The sequence below is a fragment of the Emydura macquarii genome, unplaced genomic scaffold, assembly GCF_026122565.2.
Source record: "Emydura macquarii macquarii isolate MOO-44397 ecotype Brisbane River unplaced genomic scaffold, CSIRO-AGI_Emac_v2 contig_1230, whole genome shotgun sequence".
In the NCBI taxonomy this organism is placed as follows: Eukaryota; Metazoa; Chordata; order Testudines; family Chelidae; genus Emydura; species Emydura macquarii.
In genome coordinates, this window is record NW_027131367.1 from 921,556 (window position 1) to 948,262 (window position 26,707).

The 26,707-nt window shown below is 47.8% G+C and overlaps 2 protein-coding genes across 2 annotated transcripts in view; one reads left to right on the plus strand and one right to left on the minus strand.

Moving 5' to 3' along the window:
* PGS1 (phosphatidylglycerophosphate synthase 1) overlaps nt 1–10,309 on the plus strand; it is a 29,542-nt gene extending 19,233 nt beyond the window's left edge. The window contains 3 exon segments of the mRNA XM_067547173.1: nt 3,666–3,814; nt 7,305–7,447; nt 9,577–10,309. Of these exon segments, the coding sequence (XP_067403274.1) occupies nt 3,666–3,814; nt 7,305–7,424 (269 nt within the window). The 3' untranslated portion in view covers nt 7,425–7,447; nt 9,577–10,309.
* Nucleotides 9,511–26,707, minus strand: part of DNAH17 (dynein axonemal heavy chain 17) — an 84,576-nt gene continuing 67,379 nt past the window's right edge. Inside the window, exons 66-80 of the mRNA XM_067547171.1 lie at nt 25,673–25,837; nt 25,372–25,512; nt 25,059–25,229; nt 23,860–23,982; nt 21,749–21,942; nt 20,325–20,477; nt 20,052–20,175; nt 18,895–19,122; nt 17,069–17,260; nt 15,934–16,113; nt 15,309–15,491; nt 13,750–13,932; nt 12,815–12,958; nt 10,956–11,181; nt 9,511–9,758 (exon numbers count right to left, since the gene is read on the minus strand). Coding sequence (XP_067403272.1) covers nt 9,511–9,758; nt 10,956–11,181; nt 12,815–12,958; nt 13,750–13,932; nt 15,309–15,491; nt 15,934–16,113; nt 17,069–17,260; nt 18,895–19,122; nt 20,052–20,175; nt 20,325–20,477; nt 21,749–21,942; nt 23,860–23,982; nt 25,059–25,229; nt 25,372–25,512; nt 25,673–25,837 — 2,655 coding nt within the window. The remainder of the gene's footprint in view (nt 9,759–10,955; nt 11,182–12,814; nt 12,959–13,749; nt 13,933–15,308; nt 15,492–15,933; nt 16,114–17,068; nt 17,261–18,894; nt 19,123–20,051; nt 20,176–20,324; nt 20,478–21,748; nt 21,943–23,859; nt 23,983–25,058; nt 25,230–25,371; nt 25,513–25,672; nt 25,838–26,707) is intronic.

Below are 26,707 nucleotides of genomic sequence, written 5' to 3' on the forward strand. Positions count from 1 at the left end.
ATGGTTTGATCCCCCAGGGCAGGCATAGACTGAGCTAGGAAGGAATGCCTTGCTTTTCCAAGAAACCTGATCTGTACCTGGGGAGCAGCTTCCTACTCTGAGCAATTTACCCAAAGCCTTTCCATACACCTGGGCTAGAGGTAGATTTGTTATGTCATCATATGTGACAGGAGCAAAGGAATCTCCAGGGCTTCCACAGGATCAGTGCTGGGGAAGATGTGAACCTGAAGAAACATGGTGTGTTGGACACTTAGGTCTTGTTTTCCCTTCCGAGTGCTGGAGGCGCCGGTCTGTAGTCTCCATTGCTGGTCTGCTTTGCTCTTTGGCTGACGTGTAATTCACTTGACTTGTTCGTTCTACTGCCTAGGGTCATAGAAGATGTGCAGGACTGAGAATGGGCTGAAAGGGGGAAGCAGGAGGAGACCACAGAAAAAAAGTTTGAAATAATCTGGCTTAGAGTTTGGATCTTGGAAGAGGGTGTGGGATCAACCCCACTTTTCCCTGTTCTCCTCAGCAGCTGTGCATCTTTCTGTCTTTGTCAGCTTCAGAGGAAGGCGCCTTTAATCTCTTACAGACCTGGCTCTATGCTACTGCATTTTGGCAATGCCCTTCCCTACCCCTGGTTAAACAGCTTCTTCCAACATTGTGCAGGCTTTCCCACCGCTGTTGTGATCGAACTCGCCCTGAGAGAGGCTAAGTGCTAGTTTATCCTGCACAGTTGCAGTGTCAGTGTGGATGGGAAATGTCAGTCTTGACCTGGCCTGTGTCTGAGAGCAGTGCACAGTGACTGACCTGGTGAGATGAGGATCCATGGGGTCTCCTGCTCCTGTGCCCTAGGTCAGTGCTTCTCAAACTCACTTGATCGCGCTCCCCTTTTTTATGTCTGGAGTAATTTATGCCCCTTCCCCTGCCACACAATTGCATATACCAATAAAGAAAAACCAACATGCAACTCTCACTAAATATGAAAAGCAGCAAGGCATTGATTGAAACAGAGCCCACGATCCATTGTAATAAGAGCAAAAGCAAAACTGCCCTGGTGACCGATGCTTGCAATTAAATGTGCACCCTGCATCGTAGCAAACGGATAAAAGTACAGATGGCAACAACTTTATATAATGCCATGCAAGCTTAACAGAAATCCGTCCAAATGCACAGCACCATCTCAAGTCCATTGCACAGCGCCAGCTGAGGACCTGATCTGTCAGAGGAATCCACATGGCTAGTTATTCATGGCAGTGGGTAAAATGTGTGCATTGTTTTTTCCCCTAAAGCTTCTCATGTCCCCTTCAGAATACACTCTGTGCCCCCCAGTTTGAGAAACTCTGCCCTAGGTGCTACCCAGGGCTAGGCAGCCACATACTTTAGGATTAAAGACCCCCCTCCCCCCGCCAGGTCAGGTGATCAGGTGCCAAGTGGGTGTTCCTTGCAGCTCCGATGAAAGTGTTTTATTGTCGCTGAATGAGGATTGGGAAACTCTGCCTTTCCTCTCCTGGAAAGGTGAGTCATAGTGTGAGCAAATGCCTCCCGGCACAGTCACAAAGCCAAAGCCAGGACAGGCATTGCAGGGTTCCTTCCCTGGCTACATCAGAGGAGGGAGGTGGTTATCTTCTCCCGTTAGTCACTACCCCAGCTTGGCAGGCAGGTTCCTGCCCCAACCCCAGCTCTAGGTACTGTATCTGCAGTTACCAGACCTGGCCTACTTAGGAATCTGCTCTAATTAAAAAAAAAAAATGACTCTGGGAAGGGCTGGATCTCTGCAGAGCTCATGTATTTCTTTGTGGATTTCAGGGGCTCCCTTTGTTGACAGTGTAAACAAATTCCTGCCAGTTCCAGTGGGTGTAGTGAGCTGGGAGGCTGTGGTATGGGCAGTTGCCATTCTTGAGCTGGGAGGTTTAACTGAAAGTGGCTGCGGGGAGGCTGCTGGCTTTGTGGTGCTGTGGGGGTGGGGAGCATGTTACAGGAACCAGCGGTGAATCGACAGCCTCTTACTCAAGGCGTTCTTGGAAGGGCTCTTGGTCTGAATTAGGAAACGGGCCTTTGTTCAGGACTAGGTGGTTTTTATGCTGTAGCTTCTCTGCTGTGTGACTTGTGGGCTGGGAAAACGCATCTTGTTAGGGACACGCGCCAAGACCCGCATGTGCCCTGCTTAGCAGAGAACAAACAACTCCCTTACATCAGCTTCTGTCCAGCAAGTGACCTGACAGGTTTCCTTCAGCCGTAGCTTAACCTCTCCCGAGATTATCCTCTGGCCATTCTTCCACACTCCATCGTACCAATGCCAGGGAGTGCCTGAGAGTCCCTGGGCTTGTGAACAATCTTTCTGGTGCCATGACACTAGACCCTAATTGTTTGTCTGGCAAGGGCTGGGATTGCTGGGGGCTTAGGGTGGTTTCTCTTCTGACTAGAGTTGGGAGGCTGGAGAGGATCCAGTATCTTTGGTTGGGACTGGGAGTTCCAGGAGATCAGCGTGTGCTGTGCTATAGATAGCAGCAGTTTGAATTGACCCTCGGGTGATGTTTCAAGGGAACGAGTGGGTGTGATTGTTTGTACCTGCTGTGTTGGTGGTGATCTTGTATGAATTCACGGCCAGAGCTAGCCAATGCCTTCTGTTCCGAGTCTTCATGCTGCTGTCTCTTGCAGGCCCTACCCTCAGGACTGGATAATGTAATTCACCAGCTCTCAGTCCAAGAGGTTTTTAGAGGTAACCCGTAGGGGGAGTGTGGGTAATTGGGCTTGTGCCCCCATTCTGTTATGTGTTGTTTTCCTTGCCTGGTGAAGAAGGTCTGAAAGCCTTTAAAAACGGCAGGGAAAAGGCAAGGCATTCTGCGCACACGCACTGACTCTGTTCAAAAGTTGTGGAGAACTCAGATGAAAAAGTTACAGAACTTCACAGCCACAACAACCTGGGTGAATTCTGAGATGTAAAAGTGCCCTGGCTAAAACTGAGGGTCTTCCTTGCAGGGGTGTCTTCTGGTCACATAAAGAAACACACACAGCCTTAGAGATATTGGAGGAATGCTGTTCACACCAGTGAGCTGTCTACCACAACATGACGATGATCTTTGTATTGCAGAGGGAGAGCTTTGGGGGCTGCATATTGGCGTGCAGATGTAGTTTCTCCAGGGGAGCACTGAAATAGCTGTGTTCCCAGGATATTTGTGTGGTGGGGAAAATGAAAACTGAGTCAGGATTGCTGTGCCTACCTGCCTGGCCCAGGGCCAGCGGCTCGAGAGCTGTTTTACAGTCTAGGGCATCAAAGGTATTTCCTGGTACAAAAGTTGCGTGGCGTTTGATTCACTGGGTACTAGCCCTTGAGTGTTGTGTGCTGTGTGCAGTCCGTCAGGTTTGAAAAACGACAGTGGTTACCCTTGGAAGTGCCACTGATGCAATCCACTTTGTCCCCAAGAGTGCACATAGTAACGGGTGTAGAGAGCCAGAGCCAGGTGTACCGGGGCTCTGCAGGTCTGTGCCATGCTCTGCATGGCATGCAAAGCTGTCTGTGTGTGTTTCCTGACAGCTTGCTTTGTACTATGACCACTTACTGTTCCTGTAAATCTAATGAAGCATTTAAAAGAAATGAAAAACATTAAGAGCAATTGTTGGAGGCTATCCTGGTCACTTCCTTTGTCTGCCATATTTCCTTTTTCTCCCTTTTCCTGCAGGCCTCTGGCTGTACCTGGCAGGAAGCAGTCTGCCCTGCCTAACTCTGATTGGCTCTCCTAATTTTGGGTACAGGTCGGTTCATCGGGACCTCGAAGCTCAGGTTGCAATAGTGACAGAAAATCGTGACCTGCAGCAGCAGCTCCATGAGGTTCGTGGCTAATGTGAGGAGGTTTTGTGGGGTGGTGGAGTGCTGGTGATATGATTGCTTTAAAAATCGTCAACTACAATAACTTCAAACCTTCCCGAGCATAGGAGAACTTGAGGAGCTGTCAGTTAAGTGTCAGCTGACGAGTGTTGGCTACAAGTGTCCACTTCTGGGAAGGGAAGGCCATAATGAGACAAGACAGCTGTGCCCCGTGAACTGATATATGATGGGGACATTGGAACCATTCAGAGGGGAATAATCACTTCCCACGATCTGCTGGCAATGCTCCTACTAATGCAGCCCAATATGCTATTAGCCTTCTTGGCAACCAGGGCACACTGCTGACTCATATCTAGCTTCTTATCCATTGTTACTCTCAGGTCATTTTCTGCAGACCTGCTGCCTAGCTTGTTGGTCCCCAGTCTGTAGCTGTACATGGGATTCTTCCGTCCTAAGTGCAGGACTCTGCACTTGTCCTTGTTAAACCTCATCAGATTTCTTTTGGCCCAATCCTCCAGTTTGTTTAGGTCCTTCTGTATCCTATCCCTACCTTCCAGGGTATCTACCACTCCCCCCAGCTTAGTGTCATCTGCAGACTTGCTGAGGGTGCAATCTACCCCATCCTCCAGATCATTAATGAAGATGTTGAACAAAACCAGCCCCAGGACCGACCCCTGGGGCACTCCACTTGTCACCGGCTGCCAGCTCGACATGGAGCCATTGATCACTGCTCGTTGAGCCCTATGCTCTAGCCAGTTCTCTATCCATTTTATATTGCTAACCTCAGCATTAAAACAAAAAGATGAGATTTTAATTGCAGTTTATCTTTGTCTTCTCTTCTTTGAGCCTTTAAGGTTCATGTTTTCATGCTTTTCTTCACATCCAAGAGGTTAGAAACTTAGTTTTTTAAATGAAAGCTTTGCCAATTCCAAGGTGCAGCTTTAAGAAAAACAAATATTGGGAGCTGGCCATACTGGTCTTCATTTGTGAAACTCCTGTCTAGTTTGTAATTGGGCAGATCAGTGTGAATTATTTCTCTGTCTTCTGCTCTGGTGTGATGTGGGGAGGCTCAGTGAGTTGCATTATGGGAGATAAATCCTGTCACATACATGGTAACTAAGATCTTGTAGTCATATCTGAAAGTTGGACTAACAGAAAAAGCACGGCCTCTGGGGCTGCATAGTATTATATCACAGATTTTGATGGAGTGTCTGAGACCCTTCCCTTCCCCACAAGAGGCTGGGCCAGCCTTGGCCTGCCTTTTTTACCCTAGAGGCCGCCTGGGATCACTCCCTGTTCTGCAATATGGAGGAAAGCAGCAGGCTTCATTCTGGTTTTATTTTGAACCTTTGTCGTTTTAATATAGTTTGTTTCCTTTGCTGCTGATTTATCCAATAACAAACTAGACAAATACTCACTTCTTGGCACGGTGGCTGCTGATGCAAATGTCTGAAACATTTACACTCCCCAAACAATTGACCTTCAAGTGCCAGTAGCATGGCCATTGTGGAACCCAGTCCTTTCATTACCATAGCCCTATACCTGTAGCATTTGAGACACGGGGTGTACAATATTAATTGGCTAACTGATACGTATTAGTCTGACCATTAATATATTGTAGTTAACGTTTAAAACAGATGGGGGGGGGGGAGAAACCAGGCCAGGCGTGTGCAGGTTCCTGTTCTCGTGGCTGCTGTCCCGCACATAGAGCCGCCAGGGGGGCACAGTGGCGCAGGCTCTGTCTCCCTGAGGATGGCATCAGGCCATGGCAGAGGCGGCTGTGCTGCTGCTGCTGCCCGGGGAGGCTGAGGCCCTGGTGCAGGTGCTATGGAGTGTCCAGCTGCAGAACACCAGGGACCATGGGTCCAAGACGGGGGGTCCCCGCAGAGCTGGGCTAGGGGTGCTACCCAGGGGTTATGGGGTGGGAGTGGGGGTGTGGAGGGTAGTCCCTGAGGGGGTTTAAGGGGGAGCTGTCTATTTTTGTTGTTAGTAAAGACACTCAACAAAGGTAATACATGCATGGGGAAGATTGTGAACTTGTTAATGATTAACCGATACAATTTTAATAGTTTAAAGGGGTACTTTTAAAAACGATATTTACGTCCCTATTTGAGACACTTCCAGTGCTCTCACACATGGTCAGTGGCCGATTCCTGGTGTCTGAAGGAAATTGGAGATACATTTTAATAAACACCCTACCCCTGTGTTGTAATTGACAGCATGGACTAGAAGCCACATTTGAACAGATGCAGCAGTCACTTGAACTCATCTGTGGCCATGTTTTTCAAGCCAAAGGAAGGACGGGACTAGCCCGTGTTGGAGTCTAACTTCCATTTCAAAAGGAATGTTCAAGCTGGAGAAGGCGCCGTGCTGCCTTTCTGACTGCTGCATCGAATGAACCACAGTTGATAATATTTTGTTACAGGTTTTGAGTCTCCATACAAATAACTGAGCTGAGACTAGACTAGACTAGCTGCTCCCAGGGAGGAGTTATAGTGGGAGTTGCAACACTTTGAATTCCTAAAAGCAGGCTCCTTACTGCTGGGATCTTTTGTGTTCAGCCCCAGACCCCTTTGTGTTTGTTTCCCATAATTTGTGGTTCCTTTCCTGATGTGTCAAAATTCAGAGTGCTTCCTGGGCTTCCTCACTGGGGAAAGCCCTGTAAACTTTAGAGTGGAAATTTGCTGCATATAACTAATGTCCTGCTTCTGGTTTGCATGTAGAGTTTGCTAGTTTTGCAGAAAGAGCCACTTCTGCCTTTGATCAAACCACTACTTTTCATGTGCTATGTGAAATGTGTATTGTAACAGAGATGGCTTACTTCCTCTTCCAGTTGTAGTGTTTATACTTTAAAGGCTCTTAAGTATTTCTGGTAATTGAATTGAAATCATGACTGCATATTCATTTGAAAACACAACACTGGAGCTGTGTCTAGGATGAGTTCTGCAAACCAGTCTCTTGAGATTAAAGTAAGGTTTCCTTTTCAGGCAGTTATAGCTAGAGGTTTGACCTCTTACGTTCTTCCTATTTCCTATGGCTATAGTTTAGTTTGGTAACTAGAGATAGCTGTAGGGCCTGATCCCCCAAAGCCACCCACCCTGGGCCCTTTCAACAGTTTAAATGTTGGGTTCTGAGTATCTTTCTCCAGGAGAAGATTTGAATGTGGCTTTCCATGCTGGAGCTGTCACGCCTCAGACTGTCACTGCAGCAGCCCCAGCTCAGGGCCAGCTGCCTTGTGATATTTCCCATGCTCATAGCTCAGTGGTTGAGCTACTTGCCTGCAATTCACATCACATGGAGGGACAGGCTGTGTTCTTAGACCCTGCTGTATGTTCAGCCCTGTATGAGAAGGATGACCCCCCTCTGGCTGGGCAAAAGCCAGCCAGTCTGTAGCTGTGCCTGTGGATGCTTCTCAGAAGGTCGAACCTAGCTAGGGTGGTGGATGATGCGAGGGAGTGATGGTGAGACTGGCTTTTGGGATTTTATCTTGTAGGAGCAGGAGCAGCTTTACCTCAGGTCGGGTGTCGTGTCATCATCTACATTTGAGCAGCCAAGCCGCTATGTAAAGCTGTGGGTGAAACTGGTAACGCCACTGATTAAGAACTTCTTTTGAAAGGAGAAAAGATCTGCCTATGGGTGAGTCTGAAATTGTTTTGCTCCAGGAAGAACTGAAGCTGCAGGAAATGATACTGAGTTGATTGCAGGAATTAATGCAGCCCTGGCTTTATAAGGAGGAAGCAGCATGCCTGTGTTTCCCTTCATGGGGAAGCTCTCACCTGAGGGCCTGTACTAGATTTCCATGTGAATGAGTTACATCTCCAATTCATGTCTTAGCCTAGCAGTAACGAGGGACCTTTTGGGAGTAGGGGAGGAGAAGAGTCCAAGTCATCCCCATGCATTGATAAGACTTTCTCTTCTGAAACATCCCTCTCGCAATGGGGACTTCGCATTGGCAGGCTCAGGCCTAGATTTTACCCTGGGCAGCCAACGGGAGACACTGTAGGAAAATCTTAGATGCTGTATCCTCTCCTGCCCAGCCTCTGGCTTTTGCTTATCCCATGAATGTTGCTGTTACAAGGCCAGTGTCTGTCTTTCCTCCTAGGGCAGTGCACTCACCCCAGTTAATCCCCTCGACTTTTGTGACTTTAACTTCCATTCCTGCAAGCCTTCGTGCTGGAGTGAGTGCATGTGTTTTCTGGTCCTTTACCTTCCCTCAGCCTCTGGTTCTGGGAGCCCAAATTGCTTGCAGTAAATAAGTGCGAGCCACCTGCCACATCAGGGTAACTGGTTCTAAACTTCCTCCTTATCTAGAGAGGAAGAACCAACACTACTGAGGCTTCATAAATGACAAGGTCAGCCCTGGACAGAAGCGACCCAGCCTGTTTCATGTAGTTGCCTATTGCCATAACCATCCCTTCACAGCTGTCCTCTCTTGGCTACCTTCACAGTGCTGACACTTGAAATAGAAGATGCTAAAGTGCTGGAGTTTTATCATTTTTGACTTCAGGCAGTTGAGTGCTGCTAGAAGATGTTAAATAGCAAATTACTCCATGCAGAAGGAAAGCAGAGGTTGGGTTCTTGCTGGGGCCTAGAGAGGAACTGTTCTGCCCTTAATTATCAGAACTGATCAAAGGCCAGGCTTGTAACTGTTGTGGGATGGCCGTGGAGGCAGCAGCACAAAGAACCAAAATCCTTTATGCCCCAAACAGCTACAGCGTGGAAGCTTGCTCCTGCTTCTGCCACAACGGGTCACCTCTGGGAGGAGGGGAGTTAGTTTTCGTGGTCCCTGCACACTGTACCAGCTGTGAAGCTTTTTTTTAGTAGGGGTCTCCTGTGCACTGGTGACGGGTATGAGAACGCAAATCCGCTGCCACTCTAGCACCATTTCTCTCACTTATTTCCTCTGTAGTTTCTCATAAATCTTGTCTTAAAACTACTCTTTCTGTATTTCAAAGAGGTGGCTGTAGTGTGTATGACACAACTGCATGCCTGAGAGCCCAGGGTCAGATCCATGTCACACCCTAGAAACAGAAGGACACGTGTTTCCTTCCCGCCCTGGTAGCAAAGTGGTTGTAAAAGGGGGAGCATGACCAGCATTTATTCTTTATGCAGGCCTGTGGTGAAGGTGCTGGAAGGCTTAATAGCAGATGCTTAACAGCTGATCAGGGTGAGCTGTGTGCACATTTCCACTGGTGGGAAGTACAGGATGGCAGAGAGGCACTGGGCTCTCTTCCTGTCTCTCTGGCTGGTGAGCTGTGTGTCTCCTTCCCCTCCCCTCTTTGTCTGGTCTATTTACTTTTTACACTCCTCTTTGGGGTAGGGACAGGAAGTACAGCAAGTGGCCCAGTGGGCCCTGCCCACATGCAAAACAGCACGAAGCAGGCAGTGGGTGATGAGAAGTAGGGGAATCCAGATGGCCACATGCAAACTTTACTTTGGCTTCCTTGTTCTCTTCAGTGTACCGGCACTTAGCTAGTGCTTTCTTGTAACCTGCCTGCTGGAGTAACCCAGGGCTGCCGTTGGCCTGCCATGTACCCATGGACCACTAACACCATCACTTCATGTTTATCTTTTATTGTCACTTTGTTAAATACTTTGGGCTGAGTTTGTGACTAAGGGGCAGAGTGCTTTGCTGGGTTAAGCTGGGTGTGTCTTCGGCATGTGGAAAGGGCCAGTGCTTTGCTTCGGCAGTTGAAAGCTTAAACTTGTAAAAGCAAAGCAACAGCAGCAAGAATCCACTTAGCTGGCTTCTCTTTTGTCTTCAGATTGAAGGTCCAGACGTAAGTGGGGCCTCGCATGCGAGTCTTGTAGACGGGGCACTCGTACACATTCTTGGTGTCCATGCGGTCCACGGGGATGGCTCGGATGAAGATGACTGGCATCGAGGGTGTTAACTCCTTCAGACGAGCATCTGTGATGACCCCACTAGGAATGTCCCACCGAGCACCTGTAATGTGATGCTCTGTCAGTATACCAGCTCCCACAGGGCTTTTTCATTGCTGGATGTGCTGCGGAGTGGGAGAGAGCTGTCCTAGCAGTATGGATAAGGGTCAGCTGGAGGACCAAAGCGCTGTATTGAAGTAGCCTGGGCTTAATCGCACCTAGCACCATACCCTTTGAGTTGGCATGTCACAGTGACTAACAATATTACTAGGGCTAGGATCTCTCCCCACAACTGTCAGGGCTGTCCTAACTCACCCCCTTCCAGCCCCTATTTCAGTGGGGACAGACCGATAAATATGAAACTATCCATATAGTCGGCTAGGCCCAAACATAATCTTAACACGCCTGCGACACTGCCATGGCCTCATCTCTCTGTAACTCCGAAAAGTCCATTCTCACCTGACTTGTCTACGAGAACCAAGTACATCATGCTCTCTTCATATGTTCCTGTCCTAATTAAATACCAACAGTGGCTGTTTGTAAATTAGATGAGTGCTGCCCTCTGCTGGCATGTGACACTGGTGCACAATAAAGGCAGCTGCTACCCACACTGAACCTGGCTGCTCCATTCATGGATTCTGTTTGTTGAAAAATAAATGAGCCGGCTGTACTGCACATTCCACTCCTGCAGTGCTGACAAGCATGACATCAGTTATTCCTGGACTACTGCTTGGGGAAGACTAATTGCTACTTTATTACAAGCACCAAGTAGGTGACCATAGCTAACTGTAGGCTATATTGTAGGTTAGCACAGATAGCATAGCTGTCAGGTGAATTGGAAGCTCTGAGTATAGATCGCAGGTGGGGGTGAATCCTACCAAGTCACCATCCAGCAGAGAAGTACAGGGACAGATCAGACAGTGGAGTTTATAAAGCAGAGACTAGGGTATGAGGAGAAAGATGCCAGAGTAGAGCAAAATACAATGTAAACCCTCCTAAAAACTAGGCTTCATCAGATTGAAACTGCTGCTTCAAACCAAGCCAATTGAGTGAGGAAGGGCCTGGATCACTGACAGTAGGGCAGGATGGCAAAGGCAGGGTGTTTGCAGAACATTAGTATGCAGTATCAGGGTCCTAGAGGTTAACATTCACTGTTAAAAAATGGTTCTGAGCAGCAGCAGCTTTTGCAGAAACTACAAACCCAGATGTACTATCGCTTGCAGTTGTTCATGCGCAGACCCCGAGAGAGCTGGCTTTTTACCTTCCATGAACAGCCCGTGCACATAGGAGCCTTCTCTGGGTGGAGCGGTCATATCCTCCCGGGTTTTCTTGGTCACTTCCACTGAAAGACACATCTTGTCAAGTGGCCATTCATTCTTTCTGGCCATAGACTGCATGATAGCTGTGAGAAAAGACTGGGGATTGAAGAAGCCTGCCAGCCACACTGTTGTGGGTAGTGCAAAGTCAGTTGTCCAAGCCTCTAGTTCCTGAAAAAGAAAGCAGCAGCAGTTTAGAATAACGCACGGTGGGTGATGCACGCTGCAATCATGCATTAGTGACCAGCCGCACAGTGCTTCACACAAACCTGCCCCATGCCCCTTGGGAAAGTAGGTAAGTTTTATTAGTTACATCTTGTGGTGGGGTAAACTCAGGCAGCCAGCTTAAGTGACTTTGGAGCACTAGATCTCCCTCGCAAGGAAAATAAAGCACTGAGGAGGCAATCAACTTACGAGTCTATGTGGGTGTGACTGATACATAATGAAAAAGCACAAATACTCCTGCAGTGTTCCAGACAAAATACACGTGACATGTTTGGCCATAGTGTTAGCTCTGGGCCATGTCTTCCACTTTCTGAGAGACCCCTTCAGTTATAGGTGGAGTATTTAAGTGCCATTATGTCACATGCCTTGGCCTCCACTGCTTGCATGGGGGGGGGCGGGGGAAGACAGACATGAGGCATCTCAGCAGGGGAGAAGGCTGGGCTTGAGGCCAGATGCTGTGCATTAATCTTCCCTGTCTCTCCAGAACAGAAGTGGATGCTTGCTTCAAGGGTTAAAAGCCCATTCCCGAGGGCTGGCCTGCATCTCTTGAACTTGTGAAGTGATACATGGGACTTGTTGCATACGTTTACTCCTGAGGTCCATTTGCGGAGAACTGTCTGTACAGCCCCTCTCTCACTTAACCCCCAGCCTTGAGCTGACTGCGACTGCAGGAGGGCCAAGTTGTGAGAGTGCTGTCATGTGGCAGAAAGAAAGTCTCCACAGAAGAGTCCTAGCTCAGCAGAGCACCTCTTCGGGCTGTGATGCTGCACTGGATGTGGGAGTCCCCAGGGAGAGGAACGCAGAGCTGAGAAACTAAGGCTTTGTCTTCAGTAGGGATTAGCATCAATTACAGCCATTGCTGCCGCTGCACCAATGCAAGCCCCAAGTGCAGGCAAAGAAGATTGTGCTTTACACCAGTGAAGCTCAGGTTGGTTCCCTGTAAGTGAAAGCTCTGTTGGTGCAAAGTCCAGCTTTCATGGGCTCACTTTTGGGGTTTGCACTGGTGCAGTTCCATTAAGTGGTTGGCCATCAACTGCTGGAATCAGGACAAAGCTGTACTGAAGACAGGGCTTAGGGTACTTTTCCTTTACTGGAGTTGAATATTTGGTTCTCCGATAGCACCCAACACCCTGGTGTGTAACGCCAGCTGTGTATTTAGGGAAAAAAGAGCCACGCTTGAGCTTCCCTGCGTCTGCGAAAGCCCCGTACTACAGGCACGGATTGAAGCAGGAGGGGCTTGCCCCTTCTTTAGAAGCTCAGTCTCCGCACCGACGTGGGAAGCTAGAACCCTGGCTCCCAAGTGCAGTTAGCCGGTAGCAGTTCAGCACTGCTTTGGTGATCTCACAGGGTCTGAAAAGCAGGCTTGAGTGTCTGAGCTCTTGAGAAGTGTGAGCGCTGATGCTCCTTTTAGTACATAAATATAGAGTCTTGCGAGCACCTCAGAGCACCTTTACATGCACAGCCTGGCTGGACAGCAACACTATTTGTTCCACAAGCAAAGATATGAAGAGAGGTTTGTGGCCCACAAAGAGTCCTACACAAAGCACCCTGAAGAGAAGCTGGAGGCAAGTGGACTCACCCGGACCCGAAGCAGTAAGTCAGCATACCAGGCTCCCAAGCCCAGTAATGAGGGGTAGGCCCGGTTTGTCCAGAATTCGGGCACATTATCATAGAAGAGAGAATTAGACAATTCCTCCATGTCTGTTGTGATTGTCAGTTCACCCTTGGAAAGGAAAAAAATACAGGTTAGTTGAACAAGAGCGGCTAGATTGTGTTGGAAACGCCATGCCAGAGCTGAGCTCTAGAGAAGATGGCAGCCTGTGGGGATCCGTCACAAGGGGCTTAGCAGCTTGCTCTGGAATTGTGAACATGCTAGCTGGGTTTACTGACAGAGAGAGCGTGGGGCCTATTTTTGAAAAATAGGGCAGCTTCACGTCTTCCCAAGTCTTGCTTTAGTTAATCCAAAGGACCGGGCTGCAGCCCTCACACCTGTTTCGCTCTGTGGCTCGAGAGCAAGTCCAAACTCCTGTTAGAGATTTGTACCCCAAAAATAGCTGCCACGACACAGAGCAGCCTTTTCCAAACAAGCCAGCATTTTAATCAGCTGGGCCATCAGGCAGCTGGGAAGGCCACGTGTAAGACAGTCTGTCACATCATTCCATGGCCGCCTGCAATCCCGCTTAGTCTCCCTCTGTGTGTTTGTACGTTTGTGTGTGTGCTCACTCAGCTTTTAGGTGGAAACAAACCTGCAATCTTTGCGATGGAGGCAAGCGTATCGATGTCTGTCTTACAATGATCCTGTATGGGGTAGTGGGTGGCAGAATAAGAGACACTTTCAGTATCTTGGTATTGAACCTGCACTGAGCATTTAGTTCCGCTGACTTCATTTGGAAAGGCTGGTATATTTAAAAAAAAAAAGAACAACCCCCCTCCCCCTCTCAACAACACACACACAGCCCAGCAACATTAACTAAGTTACTACCATGGTACAAAACCAGGATGGATGTCACACACCTTCAGCCCCAAATTCAACTCTTTCAAAGACCGTCTGATTTCACTTGTCAAGATGTTCATTCTTTCACATTCCTGAAAGGCCACCACAACGTACGGTGTCTTCTCTGCTGCTTTAGCCATGATTTCTAGCATGTTAAATGGCTCTGGTAGCTTTTCAATTATTTCATCTAGGACTTGTTTTACCTGTAGTATACAACACCATCAACCAGCCTTTGTCAAGGGATCAAGGGACACACACAGCTTTGACATGGCGTTTTAAATGTAGTTCTTGCATTGAGTTGAAGGTTTCACGGTCTCCTGCCAGAATTCATCACTAACATTTACTAGACTAGAATCAAATTGGCCAAAAGAGCTGGGCCTGTACAATCCAGCAGAGCCTTAGACTCAAGAAAGAGCAATAACTCAGTGGATGATTACCTCTTCTGTTCATGCCCTCTGACGCACCTGCCATTGGCCACTGGGGTAAGACAGGCCACTGGGCTGGGTGGACCATTGCTCTGACCCAGTGTGGCCGTTCTTAAGAAGACTGGTCCAGACTGGCATTGCCTTGACACAGGATAGCTCTCAAAACCAGCAACGCTTGGCGTGGCTCAGCTGCCATTGCTGCTCACTTGACTCAGCCAGAAACCAGCTCACCAAGGAGACTATCACATGCCACAAAGCACTGCAGTACATGCTGGCTGATTATCACGCAGCCCACACTGTGGTTGTAAATCACGTAACAGTTTATTGGCAGCCAAAGGGCTACGAGCAGAGGCCAACAGGGAAGTGGACTGCAACCTTAACTACTGAGGCTTGCGGGGAAGATTGGCATTTAGCAGCAGCCTGTGTTTAGGTATGGTTACAAAGTAAACGTGCATAATCAGCTCGTAAGGCCTCTCCACCACCTTCCTCAAGGTACAGTTTATGAGTAAAATCCCCACATCACTATCATGATAATGAATTTACAGATAGTGATGGCCAACTCCAGGAGCATGGTGGATAATGTGCTTTGGGAGTCCTTTGGTCCCACTGTCTCTTTACCCCCTGGTGGTGAGGGCAAGCAGCTGCCTTAAGTCTCATGCCAAGCTGGGTGCAGGCCCTGAGGAGCTGGGCAGTGGCTTCCAGCCAGGGCAGCTGGAGGAGTAGGAGGAGATGGAGCTTTGAAAAAAAAGAAGCCAGAGAAATTAACCATTTCTTCTCCCTGCAACCCTCTAGATCAGTGTTTCTCAGCCTTTATGATGCCAGGGACCAGCTTACTGCCTTCCTAAATTTGTCAAGGAGGGTCTCAGGGACTAGCGCCAGTTCACCACTCAGACGTTGAGAACCACTGCTCTAGACCCCCTAAGCAGGAGTGCCCCTATTTAGTTACTGTGCTAGGTCATGTTAGTGCTGGGAAGGCGAGATTAGTCAGGACCCATGCAGCACAAATGTGGGAGGCTATTTCACTGGCAGGAGATGAGGCTATTACAGTTTGCAGCCGCCACCTCCTATTTGGTGTGTTTGTTTCTTCAACAACAAACCAGTGGCCTTAGAAGCTTAATTCCTGGTTAGTATTGAGGGCCAGAACCCTTTCCTACCTTTTCCTCTCGGGACACACCTGTCCCTCCTCCAGCGTCAGACTCCTTGGGCTGCATTTCCAGAACTGTACGGAAAAGCTTTTCTGATGTGATGGTGAGGAACCCAATCTCGGCATTGGGGTGAAGCCCATAAAGGTACGGGCTCTCTGGGGGGAGGTTCTCGTCAATGTATTCATGATAACCCTAAAAACAGGGCAGAGAGCAAACGGGGCGTGACTAGACCACATGCCTAGACCAGAGCTTTAGTCGCATCGTGCCCTACTCCCTCAAGGACCAGGATTCTTTGCTATTCCAGCCTAGAACAATAGCTAAAGCTGCTCACACTTCCCCTCTGATGACCCTCACTAATAGGTGTTTATTCATGCCCTTCCTCAGCTTTGTCCTGGTTTATTTCTGAGCTGCATTTTCTTGTCCTGCCACTCCACCCCTGGGAATCACTCTCCCTTTTTCTCCAGGATTCCATTGCCTGGCCTCAGAGAGTATCCTGTCATCTTCCCTGGGTTCTTTCCAGTTTTTGTCAAGCGACGTTCTTATCACACATACGTCCCCAAGGGCACCGCAGCCTTTTCACAGACACAATGAACAGTGAGTTCTCACCCTACAGGCATGATGAGCCTTTCCTCACCTTGTAGTCCAAGTTGGGTGGGACTAAAAATCCTGGCACTAAGGACATTTCTCCCTCCAGCATCTCCACCCGGATGTATTCGCTCAGGTAAGTTCTACACAATCTGCGATCCCAGTCATCTGTGATGTGTCCCCCATACATAATCTCACCGAAGAGATAGCGAAGATCGTCCCATGGAACCTAGACAGATATGCTGACTCAGGGCCTTTCTACAGAATGCCTGTTCTGAAACATCCCAGGCGGTAACAGGCAACGTCCCTGTTATGTTAGCATTGCTTTGCCCTTTCCCATCCTGTGCAGACGCCATGCACAGTGCGAACCCTGGGACAGTCACACAGAAGTAGCTCAGCCCCAAAACTCAGGGGATGCAGCATGGAACCCGTCACTTTCTGCTACTCCTTGCTTCACCATGTTCACTGAGGATTTCACCCCTTTCCCAAAATGGAGACAGCCCTCCAGAGTGGTGGATGGGACTTGCTTCAGATCATGTCTCTTTTCAGCCCATCTGAATTCAATTCAGCTTTTACCACTGCCATGAGGCCTGGAGCAAGAAACATGCTTTTCCCTGGCTTGGCGTCTGCCTCCCCCATCCACTGTGGGGAAATTGCTGGGAAAGGTTTTGCCTTTCAGCTGAATGCATAAAACACAGAGGCAAGAGGGCTGGACAATCTGAGCTAACCCTGATGCTGCCTCTCAGCCAGTTTGCTAAATGTCCATCTTGCACACGACTAGGGCTGCGAGCTGGTGGCGTACACGGGTGCTGCTGCCCGTGCCCAGCGCACAGTGCTTACAGTTTAGGACTGTGCTAAATCTCTATGTGGTGTCAGACAAAGGCCACCCCACACTCCTCACTGAGAGAGTCACAGTTTGGCTTTAAAGGTTCCACTGGTTTTGCTATGTCACAGCCCAGGGAAGAATCGCCCAAACCTAAATCCCAGCACAACCTTCTTCAGTCCAAAGGCTGTTAGAGCCCTGTGCTTTCACGATGCCTCCCCCCCGCCCAGGAAGTAGGCTTGGCAGCGGCCGCAAAAGGGAGGTCTAACCTCAGTGCTCTATGTTTTCCCAGTAGTGCTGCTCTTTGTAGCCTAAGAACAATCACTCCTGACTTGCAGATGTTTAAGAAGCAAGTTCTAACCTTCACATTAGCCTCCAGGTAGTTATACAGCACGTTGATGGATATAGTCAGGTCTCCATTGTTGAAAGGATAAGACCTGTTCCAGCCCTGCGCGCCAAATTTACGCCTTTCAGCTACCACCGCGTGAAAGTAGCAGAGAGCAAACAAGATGCACTTGAATTCAATTTCCTTGGTGCACATCTCTAAAGTATCCTACAGCAGAATAAAGATGAAAAGAACATGCATGCAGAAGAGGAAATGTCACCACAGGGCGTCTGAATATAAAAAATAACTTCTCGCCGACTAGCCAGCAGAGACACAGCTGGATCTTCTTTACAACAAAGTGCACTTAAGTGTCTCATCTGAAGCATGCTCTCCATAGCTCACATGTAGCCGCAGACCCATTCACTGCTGCTTGTACAGAATTGACTTCTACTATATTGCAGTATGTGAGAGGGAGCCTCCATCCTGGCCTAGTGCTCACACGTGGTCTACCTTAACGGGATGCATTCATTCATAATCTGATGAGAAATGTCCTCCTAATTCTAATGATCTGCTTGTTTTAAACGCTGGCACTCTATCAGTAATAACCCAAACTATTAATACTAGTAATAATTAATAGGCTTAGTAAAACTTTAGTTGCGGTGCTGCAGGAGCAGGAAGTAGAGGCATAGTTTGATCAGACTTTGTCCTAGAACTGTATTGTCTGTATTGTCTCTGAAGTCACCTCTGCTAATCATGCACACAAGGATGACCTACAAGTCTTAATTTCGGACGCTCAGTGTAAAGGTCTATAACCATAGTTTGCACCAGACCCAACAATGCTCAGATATAGGAAAAAAGCAGAAATGTAAACCCTTCCATGTGTTCGCCTAAGCAAGTCCAGGTTACCTAGTTAGTCCTCAGCTCTGCTATCCAGTACCTCGCGTACACTGTAGCATATAGACAGCGTGAAAGTACTTCAGCGAGGTTTGGAGAACACCAATCAGCCATACATAAACGCTAAAAACACTCAGCAAGAAATGCTGCACTCTATTAATAAATTGGAGACCTCAACTATGGTGAAGGGTCCTTCCCTGCACTTCGAGTCTTTCCAAGAGGTGAAGCGTTTTAAGGGCACCTACTGTGCATTGCCCTCAAAGACTCAGGCATGACCAGTTCTGGAGCAGCTCTCTGGAACTGCTGCTACACCACACAGCATGTTGGAATTTTCCATTATTTACAGGCAGAGAAGAAATGCCTCCTGATATGTCAGACTATGGTATATTAGCCTCTAGCCTATAAATAGAAACTTGCAGCCAGTCAAACCACAAAGCTGCAGTAGAGTGTTTCTATAATCAGCCAGTCTTGGCATGACATTACCTCTTAGCATCACCGTCACTAGCAATTTTACATTTAAGATTACTGAGCAGGACCGTAAGGATCACGGCTTTGCTCTGTCCCTGGCTATACTCTTACGGGAGAAGTCTAATTTATGGAAACATCCTTTGGTGTAAATCACAAGGGTACCTATTCCACTACAATGCAAAAAAAATTGAAAAAGCCCTGTAATTAATGCAAGCTGGTGAAGAAACTGTTATGGAGGGCATCAGTATGAACTACTGTATTGAAAAGAACAGAACTAAGGGGTCAGACTAGAAGATTTAGGGGGTAAACTATGAATCTAAACTCTAAGCAATCCAGTTCCTAGGCAGGCTGCACTCACTCTCCTGGGGAGAAAAGACCCCCCCCAAAAGGCCATACCACTGCTAATAAATAGCGACTGAAGCAAAAAAGAAAAAACAGCAACAAAACAAATCCAACCATCTTAAACAAAACAAGAAAAATCAAGCCTGTCGTCTGAATACCTGAGTAAAGAGATCCAGTGCTTTGTGCAGGTTAGCATACATGCCCGTTGGTGGCTCATTGGTAATTTTAATAGCGTTTTCCAGGAGTCCTTGAGGAATAATGTGAGCGTCTGGCGTGGGGGCAGGTTCTGCACTCATAAATACTCTGTAATCCTCGTGGCTGCCAGCGCTGTATCTCTCCACCTTCTTATCCAGTGTGCCCAGCCACTTGGAAACTAGATGGATGTTCTGCAAAAGACACAATGTGACTTACTTCTCACTTCCAAAGTTTAATTCCCTACCGCTGCTGTCCCGAACAGCGCTAGGAGGGACGTGCTGGGATGGAGGAGATGAGGCTATTTCAGACCTCGTAGTCCTAGCAGACCCAAGCTGTTCACTGTTGTTTCATCGGTACACTGACACGATCCCATGCTTCCTCTGGTGACCTGTTCATCTGTTTAGATTTGACACAGGTCACTGGAAGCTGCCCACCCAATATTCTAGTCAGTCTCCTATGATTTGTACCCATCAGAATCTTCTACATTTAGATTAATAGACTGGAAGGCCAGAAGATATCATTATGAGCATCCAGGCTGTCCTCCTGCATAATATAGGCCACAACTTCTGATTGACGTAGAGCACATCTGTAGAAAGACATCAAGCCTTGGTTTAAAGATTGCCAAGTGATTGAGTATTCATCATGTTTCTGGTTCTTCACTGGACCATTTGAAGTTCTTCACTAACTGATATACAGTACATGCTTCACCCCAGGCTCTCTTCATCCAGCATTGTGCTGCTGTTTCAGCTGGATGGCTAGCCATTCTCCTGGGTGCTGAATGCACTGCCTACCTTCACAGTCATCACAGCTTCTGCTGGCCCATGGCACTTCAGCTGAGCTGGGTGACAGATGCGGAGGTAGGAAGGTGACATACTCCAGAAGGATCTAACCAAACCAGGAAACTGGTAACATGGCAGCTAAAGGCATTCACTACAGACAAGCACGAGGCAATGTAGTGAGGAAAGAACCGTTCACCTTGAGCGGAGAGGCAAGAGTCTTGAACATGTGCATTATGTAAAACGCTGCACGGACATTGACTGTGTAAAGGGCTGCTCTAAGGATACGATATAAACCACACAGATACACCAGAGACCGCCCAGTGCAGTGGTGCTTCTAATACCTGAAGAATGACCCAGTGTCCTTGAACAGCAGCTACATCCAGAGCATTTTCTGCCACAATTTCTTGTCCTTGCCCCAGAGACACATTATGGATTTTTCCATTGTCGATGGCAAAGCCTAGCTTTCTTCCTGGGGGGAAACAGCCATAGGAATACATTGGATTAAAAAAAACAACCTGACAATTGCAATGCAGTGCAATGTATGCTCTTTATTGATAGCATCTTCCATGACGCCTATGCTACAGAGCCTACTTTCAGTGAGAAGGAATACTGACTTACCCAGTGCCTCTACGTCTTTCAGTGGGTCAACCCCTGGAGAGAGGATAAAGAATATTGCAGTGGATGGGCTGCTCTCTTCATATGATTTAGAAAATTCAATACTTCTGCCTTCTACAAACTTACTCCCCATCTTCTCTTCTACAAAGTTTCTGTGAAAAAGACGTTGGTACAGATTAGTCACAAACAGACTTTTTACCCTGTTTATTACAGGTAACTTACAGGGCCAGGCCACGTTTCTACAGTTAGCCTAGCATGCAGATCAAGGCAGAGATTTGAAGTATGAAAACTGAACGTGTCGCTACAAAGGCTCAGTATTATGGGCAGGGAGTGAAGCTGGTGACATGCAACCCAAAATAATGCACAAAAATCTAATCTGGGCAAGGGAAAGCCCAGCGCAGAGCTGATAAACGGGCTTAGACGGCATGATGAGCGCTATCAAGAAGGGACAGAGCTATACCATTGTCCCCTGGAACCTTTAGCTTGCAAAGGCAGGAGTGTTCCCATCTCCGCCATAGATAGCAGTAGCGCCGCCCCTGAAATGGCTTTATACAGCAGGTCAGTGTGCCTTGTCCAAACTGCCATCTGCTAGGGCAGAGATGGTGCTGGGCTGGGACAAACAGGCAGCTTCACCCCCTGCGTGTGGTCAGAGGAGTTATAATTGAGCAAGAACTGCAGCAGGTGTCAGTGCTAGGTACAAGGAGGGGCAGATGCAGGAAGCCTTGGCATGTGCAATGGGCCTAGAGTTATTGCTCTGATGACTGAGAGATCATTGATTGATGTTCGGTCGCCAGGTTGATGGCGTTAGTCATGATTTCTCACTTTACAGAGTGAGCTGCATGAAGGCTGCCATCCTCCATCCATAGAACAACTCATTGCCCAAAGATGCAATTATCTGGCTTAACCATCTGAATGTGAAGTGAGAGTTGTTGTTTACATTGACATCAGCCATACGAAGAAGCAGAAGAAGTGGGCCTAGAGGAGGTCTCTGCAGTTAGAGCTGGCTGCAGAAAGGATGAAATTGAAGTGTTGGTACACGGCACTTTTATAGCTTTACTGCCACGTGTTCGAGGCCACCAGAGAGCGCTTGTGTGGCCCAGGTTCCTGAAGCTGCGTGTCTCTGGGCACCTTCCACTTGAGGAGCTATGCAGGGGCACGCTGGGAAGGCAGACAGAATGCTAGCTCTTCACCAGGGGATTAAAAACCACCAAATCCCCTTTTAAATGCCCCTTTGGAAGAGTATTAACATGTGACAGGCTGCATGCCATCAGCTCTGTGCCTTATCCCCATGCCTGTTTGGTGCTGTTATTGCACAGCTAACCACTCCCTCATGTGCCATTTCTACTGCATGCCTCTCCAGCATCACAGCATAGGCATGCCACTATCCAGCCGGCACGGGGCCCATGCAGGATCATGAGAATACCTGACTGCGTAGGTCATTCGGTCTGGTCTCATGCACCTCATCATACACAGCTTCTGCAGAGCTGATTTATTCTTCCATTCCTTGGGGAACACTTCCTTCTCAGGAGCCTCCGACTCAACAAATTTTTTCCATCGCTTTGCTGACCCTTCAATATCGCTATCTAAATTCTTGAACTCATCCATATCTGAGAGGACCTAGAAAAGGCAAGCCGTTTATTCATCAGCACTGTGTTGTGAGTGGCCTTCTGCTCTGGGGCCCCAGTGGGATTGGCTTTTTGGAGTCATTGTGGCATTTCACAGTGTTGCTGACAGCAGATTCAAGTGCTGAGTGTTTCTTACAAACTGTAGCCAGTCACATTCTCTAGAGTCTAGCCCAACTCATCTGTCTCATCACACCAATGCTGTGAGCTTTCAGTATAAAAATACTCAAATCTCCATTGAACTCTGAAATAATGAAGATATATCCTGCCATCTGAGAAAATTAGGGTAAGATGTGGTTAGTTAAGCATTGGATCCCTGTGTTGTGGGCTTGGGGGTTCTTGTGGGCCAGGGGGAGATTTTGTGATGCACCCAAAATATGCACAAATGTTTAATTTCACACTGTATGCTAACAATTATGCTGTGCAGTTATGCAAGAAATGAGAGGAACATGAAGGGTCTGCTCTGATAATGGTGACCCCTGGTCACCTTCCGTCCAGCTAGAGGCCATCTTTGGAGACAGGCTAATGAGGCATGTACAAGAGAAACTGAAGAGGTGGACAAGTCTAAAGCATAAAGGAGAAGTGTCTAAGCTACAGAAATGGCACAGATGGTGGTGCTGGCCCAGCCAGGGAAGCAGCATAGGCACAAGAAAGGGAAGGATTATATCTGTGTTGAAAGTATCGGTTTTAAACTCCCAACATCAGAATCAGTATTTTTAACATCTTGTTCTCTCACACAGCTTAGATCTGATCCTGTTTGCTGACTCTGACTTTCCCTACGTTGCAGGAGTGAAACAGTGGCTCTCTCCAGTACATGTGCATTGAAGCCAATGGGAGGTCCCCTGACTGGAGCAAAGGCATGTAAGACAGCAGAGAGCTGCAGCATGTCTGGGTTTATCTGCTGGGCAACATCCGTAATTCAGTTTCCCGTAAAATAAATATTAACGATGTTGATTTAAACACTGATATTTTCACAAATGAGGGACTTTAGCTGCTGTGGGTAACATCTCAGAGCTTGTATTCTTAGCTTTCAAATGATACCAACTGGAAGATACTTTTCCAAGTGACTCTGGATTACACAGTGGTGCATAACTAACTGCTTTTCATCACACCTTCTGCTAAGGGGGCTATTTTGGTGATTACCTGATCATTTGATTAGAGATTTTCTAATCAACATTATTTTTAGATAAACATTCCAAGAATGTGATTGTGTCACAGCTGCATTTTTAAGAGGTACAACTCCCAAGGGTGTTAGTTTAGTCAGCAAACTCATCCTGCCTCCTGTTTCAACCTGCATATTACAGACCTCCAGTGGTGTACTGTGGGTCTTTGGCACCCGGGGGCCATACTTACATTGGCACCTTCCCCCCGTCAGCAGCGCCCCACGGGGAGGCGGGGGGTCTGCGAGCCCGTGTCCTGCTCTCCCCCACTCCACCCATCGGTGGCAATGCCCTGCAGGGGGGGTCTGCGGCCTGTGTCCCACTCTCCCCCACTCCGCCTCCTGATGGCAGCAGCAGCGTCGGCCGCACCCCGCAGAAGGAGGGTCTGCAGGAGGGGTGTCTGTGGGCCCATTTCCCGCTCTCCCCCCATAGCAGGGCTGTGGGGGTGATGGGGTCTGCCCAGCGGGGGGAGGTGGGCCGTGACGGGCTCTGGTCCCCATGGCTCCCTTGCGCCCAGTCAGGGGTGGAGGAGCTGGGAGGATGCCCTGGCTGCCTGCAACAGGGGTGGGGAGGCTCCTCCTCCGAGGGCCTGGCCAGCACCCCTCTCCAGGCTGGCGCCCCCCCCCTCAATAAGCCACGGCAAGCCTCACAAGAGCGTAGCCTGGTTTCCTGAATCCCACAGTCCCGTGTCTGTTCTGTGTAGTGTTTACACCTGAAGAATTTGTACAAAATGTTACATTCTTCAGACAAACCTTAATTCCACCCCATCCTTGAGATAGTAAGAAATCAACAGGGGACGTCACTCCAGCCTTAAATGGAAAGCGTAAAAGAAAGTCCAGTTCAACCGGGTTCACTTCTTTCTTCATTAACAAGACCTGATGAGAAAGTAGAGATTACAGCTGCAATGTTAGGCCTCTTGCACAAGGTTACATAATCCACGTCGGAAAAGCATGAGTCGTTAGCAGAACTGCTGTGTGTCACAAGCCCTGTGCTCACATGTCCATGCAAACGTCTGTGCTGGGAAAATGTCCATTGCAGCAGCGGTACAGACACGTGCTCCTGGAGGACATAGCCAGAGCAACCCTGCATTCGAACTCTTTGGGGCCAGGGCCATGTTTACTACGTTTGTACAGAGCCTCGCAGAAGGGGGTAGGGAACTGGCTGGCCTCTCAGCGCTATGTTACAAACTTAGTTTTGGTAGAAGTGAGCCCCTGGGTTCTGATCCAGCAAAGCAGTTGAGCACATTCTCAGGCATCCTAGTGGATAGGTGCTTTTGGGCCTGATCCAAAGTCCACTGAAGTACATGGGAATCTTCCATTGATTTCAGTGGATCAAACTTTAGGGTGTAAATTCGTTAGGTGAGAGCATGGCTGATTGATCCGATTGTAAAGCAGTGTGCATTTACACACTGTACAAATGATTGTTAAGGCTCTGATTTTGGCATGGAAGTCACAGTGTTCCTGGCAATCTGAATTTAATAAAGTCCGTGACTCTTGCAGTGGCTCTGGAAATTGAGACCTGGCCCATGTGGTCAGAGCGCCATTGGGGTTTGGTGTCTCCACCCTTCCATAACTGGAGATGGAGGGGCAGATAGATCAAATGTGATTGGTGCTGTAACCTGGTGCATGGGGTCACAACGCATGGCACCAGGAGCTGGACCCAGCCCTGCAGGACAGGAACTACCAGTGCAGGTGGGCTTGTGCTCCAAAACCTCCCTCCCCCCCCCAACTCAGGCCATGACACTTCCATGACTGTGGATTTTTTTTTCTCTGCAGCTCTGCCATGAAATCGACTAAAAATCTGCATGACAGAATCATAGCCTTAATTATTATTAACAACATGGGGGACACATGCTTTGCCCCAGAAATACGAGACCAACACATATTACATCTCGGAAAAGTTGTATTATCTACTAAGTGTAACTGGAGTCCAGTGTGCTCATCCATATTACCTGAAAGGCAACTTGGGCCATGAAAATGAGTTTGTCTCTCTCAAAGAGTCCCCGTGCAGTGTACACAAAGACTGAGTAGGTGATCTCATCTGTTAGGTTTATCACCCGGTGCTTCACGTCTTCCGCTGGAAGAGTTCGCTGGATGGCTTTCTCAAAGACCACGTTGAATGCCTAGCCAGAAACAATTAGAGATGGTGATTTGATTGCTTGTTTTCAATAAAACACCCTAGTAATGTAAAAACAATTACCTTTGTGAATTCTTTGAAAACCTATTCAGTTACATGTGCCGTCTGCCCCATTATTTTTTAGTTACCTTTAATGAGAACTGGTAGATGGGGTCAATTTTGTTGAGGTCATTCAGTATAAAGTACAACAAAGATGCTCTTTCTGCAGCTGGCCTGTAGTTTTCTCTAGCCTCATTAATTTTAATTTCTGTAATTTTAGCTTCTCTCACCTTAAAAACAAACATAATTTTACTACAGAACTTTTGCATGTCCTGGAAAACAACGTCTCTCAGTCATCTCCGACTGAGTTGGACACCAAATTCATTTTCTAAAAGAAACTCTGCTGGTTCCACAGTGTAACCTACAGGTGCCTTTTGGCAGCTTTCTTACTTTTTCCTCAATCTCTATGGCTGTACGCTTTGTTGTCTCTAGATTCTCCACCAATGCGGTGTCTCCCAGGAAGTTTCCTGACGCAGCAGAGAGTCGGGCAAGCAAAGAATCCTCCAGCTCTTTCAAGAAAATCTTAAATTCATTTTGACTTTTTGTGAGATTTGCCTACAGCATCAATGCACAAAAGAGGAAAATTAGTCATTCAAAGGATTTACAACTAACGCTTTCATAGCATTAGTTTGAGTTTTGAGTAAACTAGGGACCCATTGACAGACAAGGGAATGGACCAATTAGGAGGTGCTATTGCTGGTTTTATGTTCTTTTGCATATCAGTTTAGTTTATAATGTATTTATGAGTGTGTACGTCACTGACGAAATGACTGAGTATCTTCTATGTTTATAATGTTGTTGGAATCATGTTGGTCCCAGGGTAGGAAAAGCTAAAAGATATTACTTTACCGACCTTTACTCTCAGAGTGTAATCTACACTTTTGTTTCAAATATATCAGCTGGGCCTGCTAACCGCTCCATTGCATGAGAATGCCACTGAGTTGCCAGCATACCTGGGTGCAATGCAGGGGAGAGCCAGGCCCTTCATATTTAAATCCAATGATAGGATATGGCAGAACCTTCAAATAAAAAAACCACTCAGGGTGGGGCACTCCTGGCCTGTTATGAAGGGGCTGCTAGTCCAGAGCGATGTAGTCAGTTTAATGCCTAGAAATAAAAGTGGCTGCACCCGCCAGCTGGTGTGGGTTGCTGAGGCTTGGTGGGCCTGATGTGGCTTCCATTTTGCGTAAAGGGGTAGAGTTATTCGCTATCCTTGTTACTGTACTAAGTGTTGTCTGCTGAGCATGTTCCACATGTGTTCCACATGAGACCCACGGCAGTCTATCATTTAAGGAGCAAATATATCAGAACATCATCACTTGGACTGGAACTGGAGGAAGTCTCCAGCACAGAGGGCAGTAAGTCTAGTCAGTTTGTTGTAAACAGTGTAGGTCTCGCTGGACTAGCCAGGTCTGTTCAGCTATT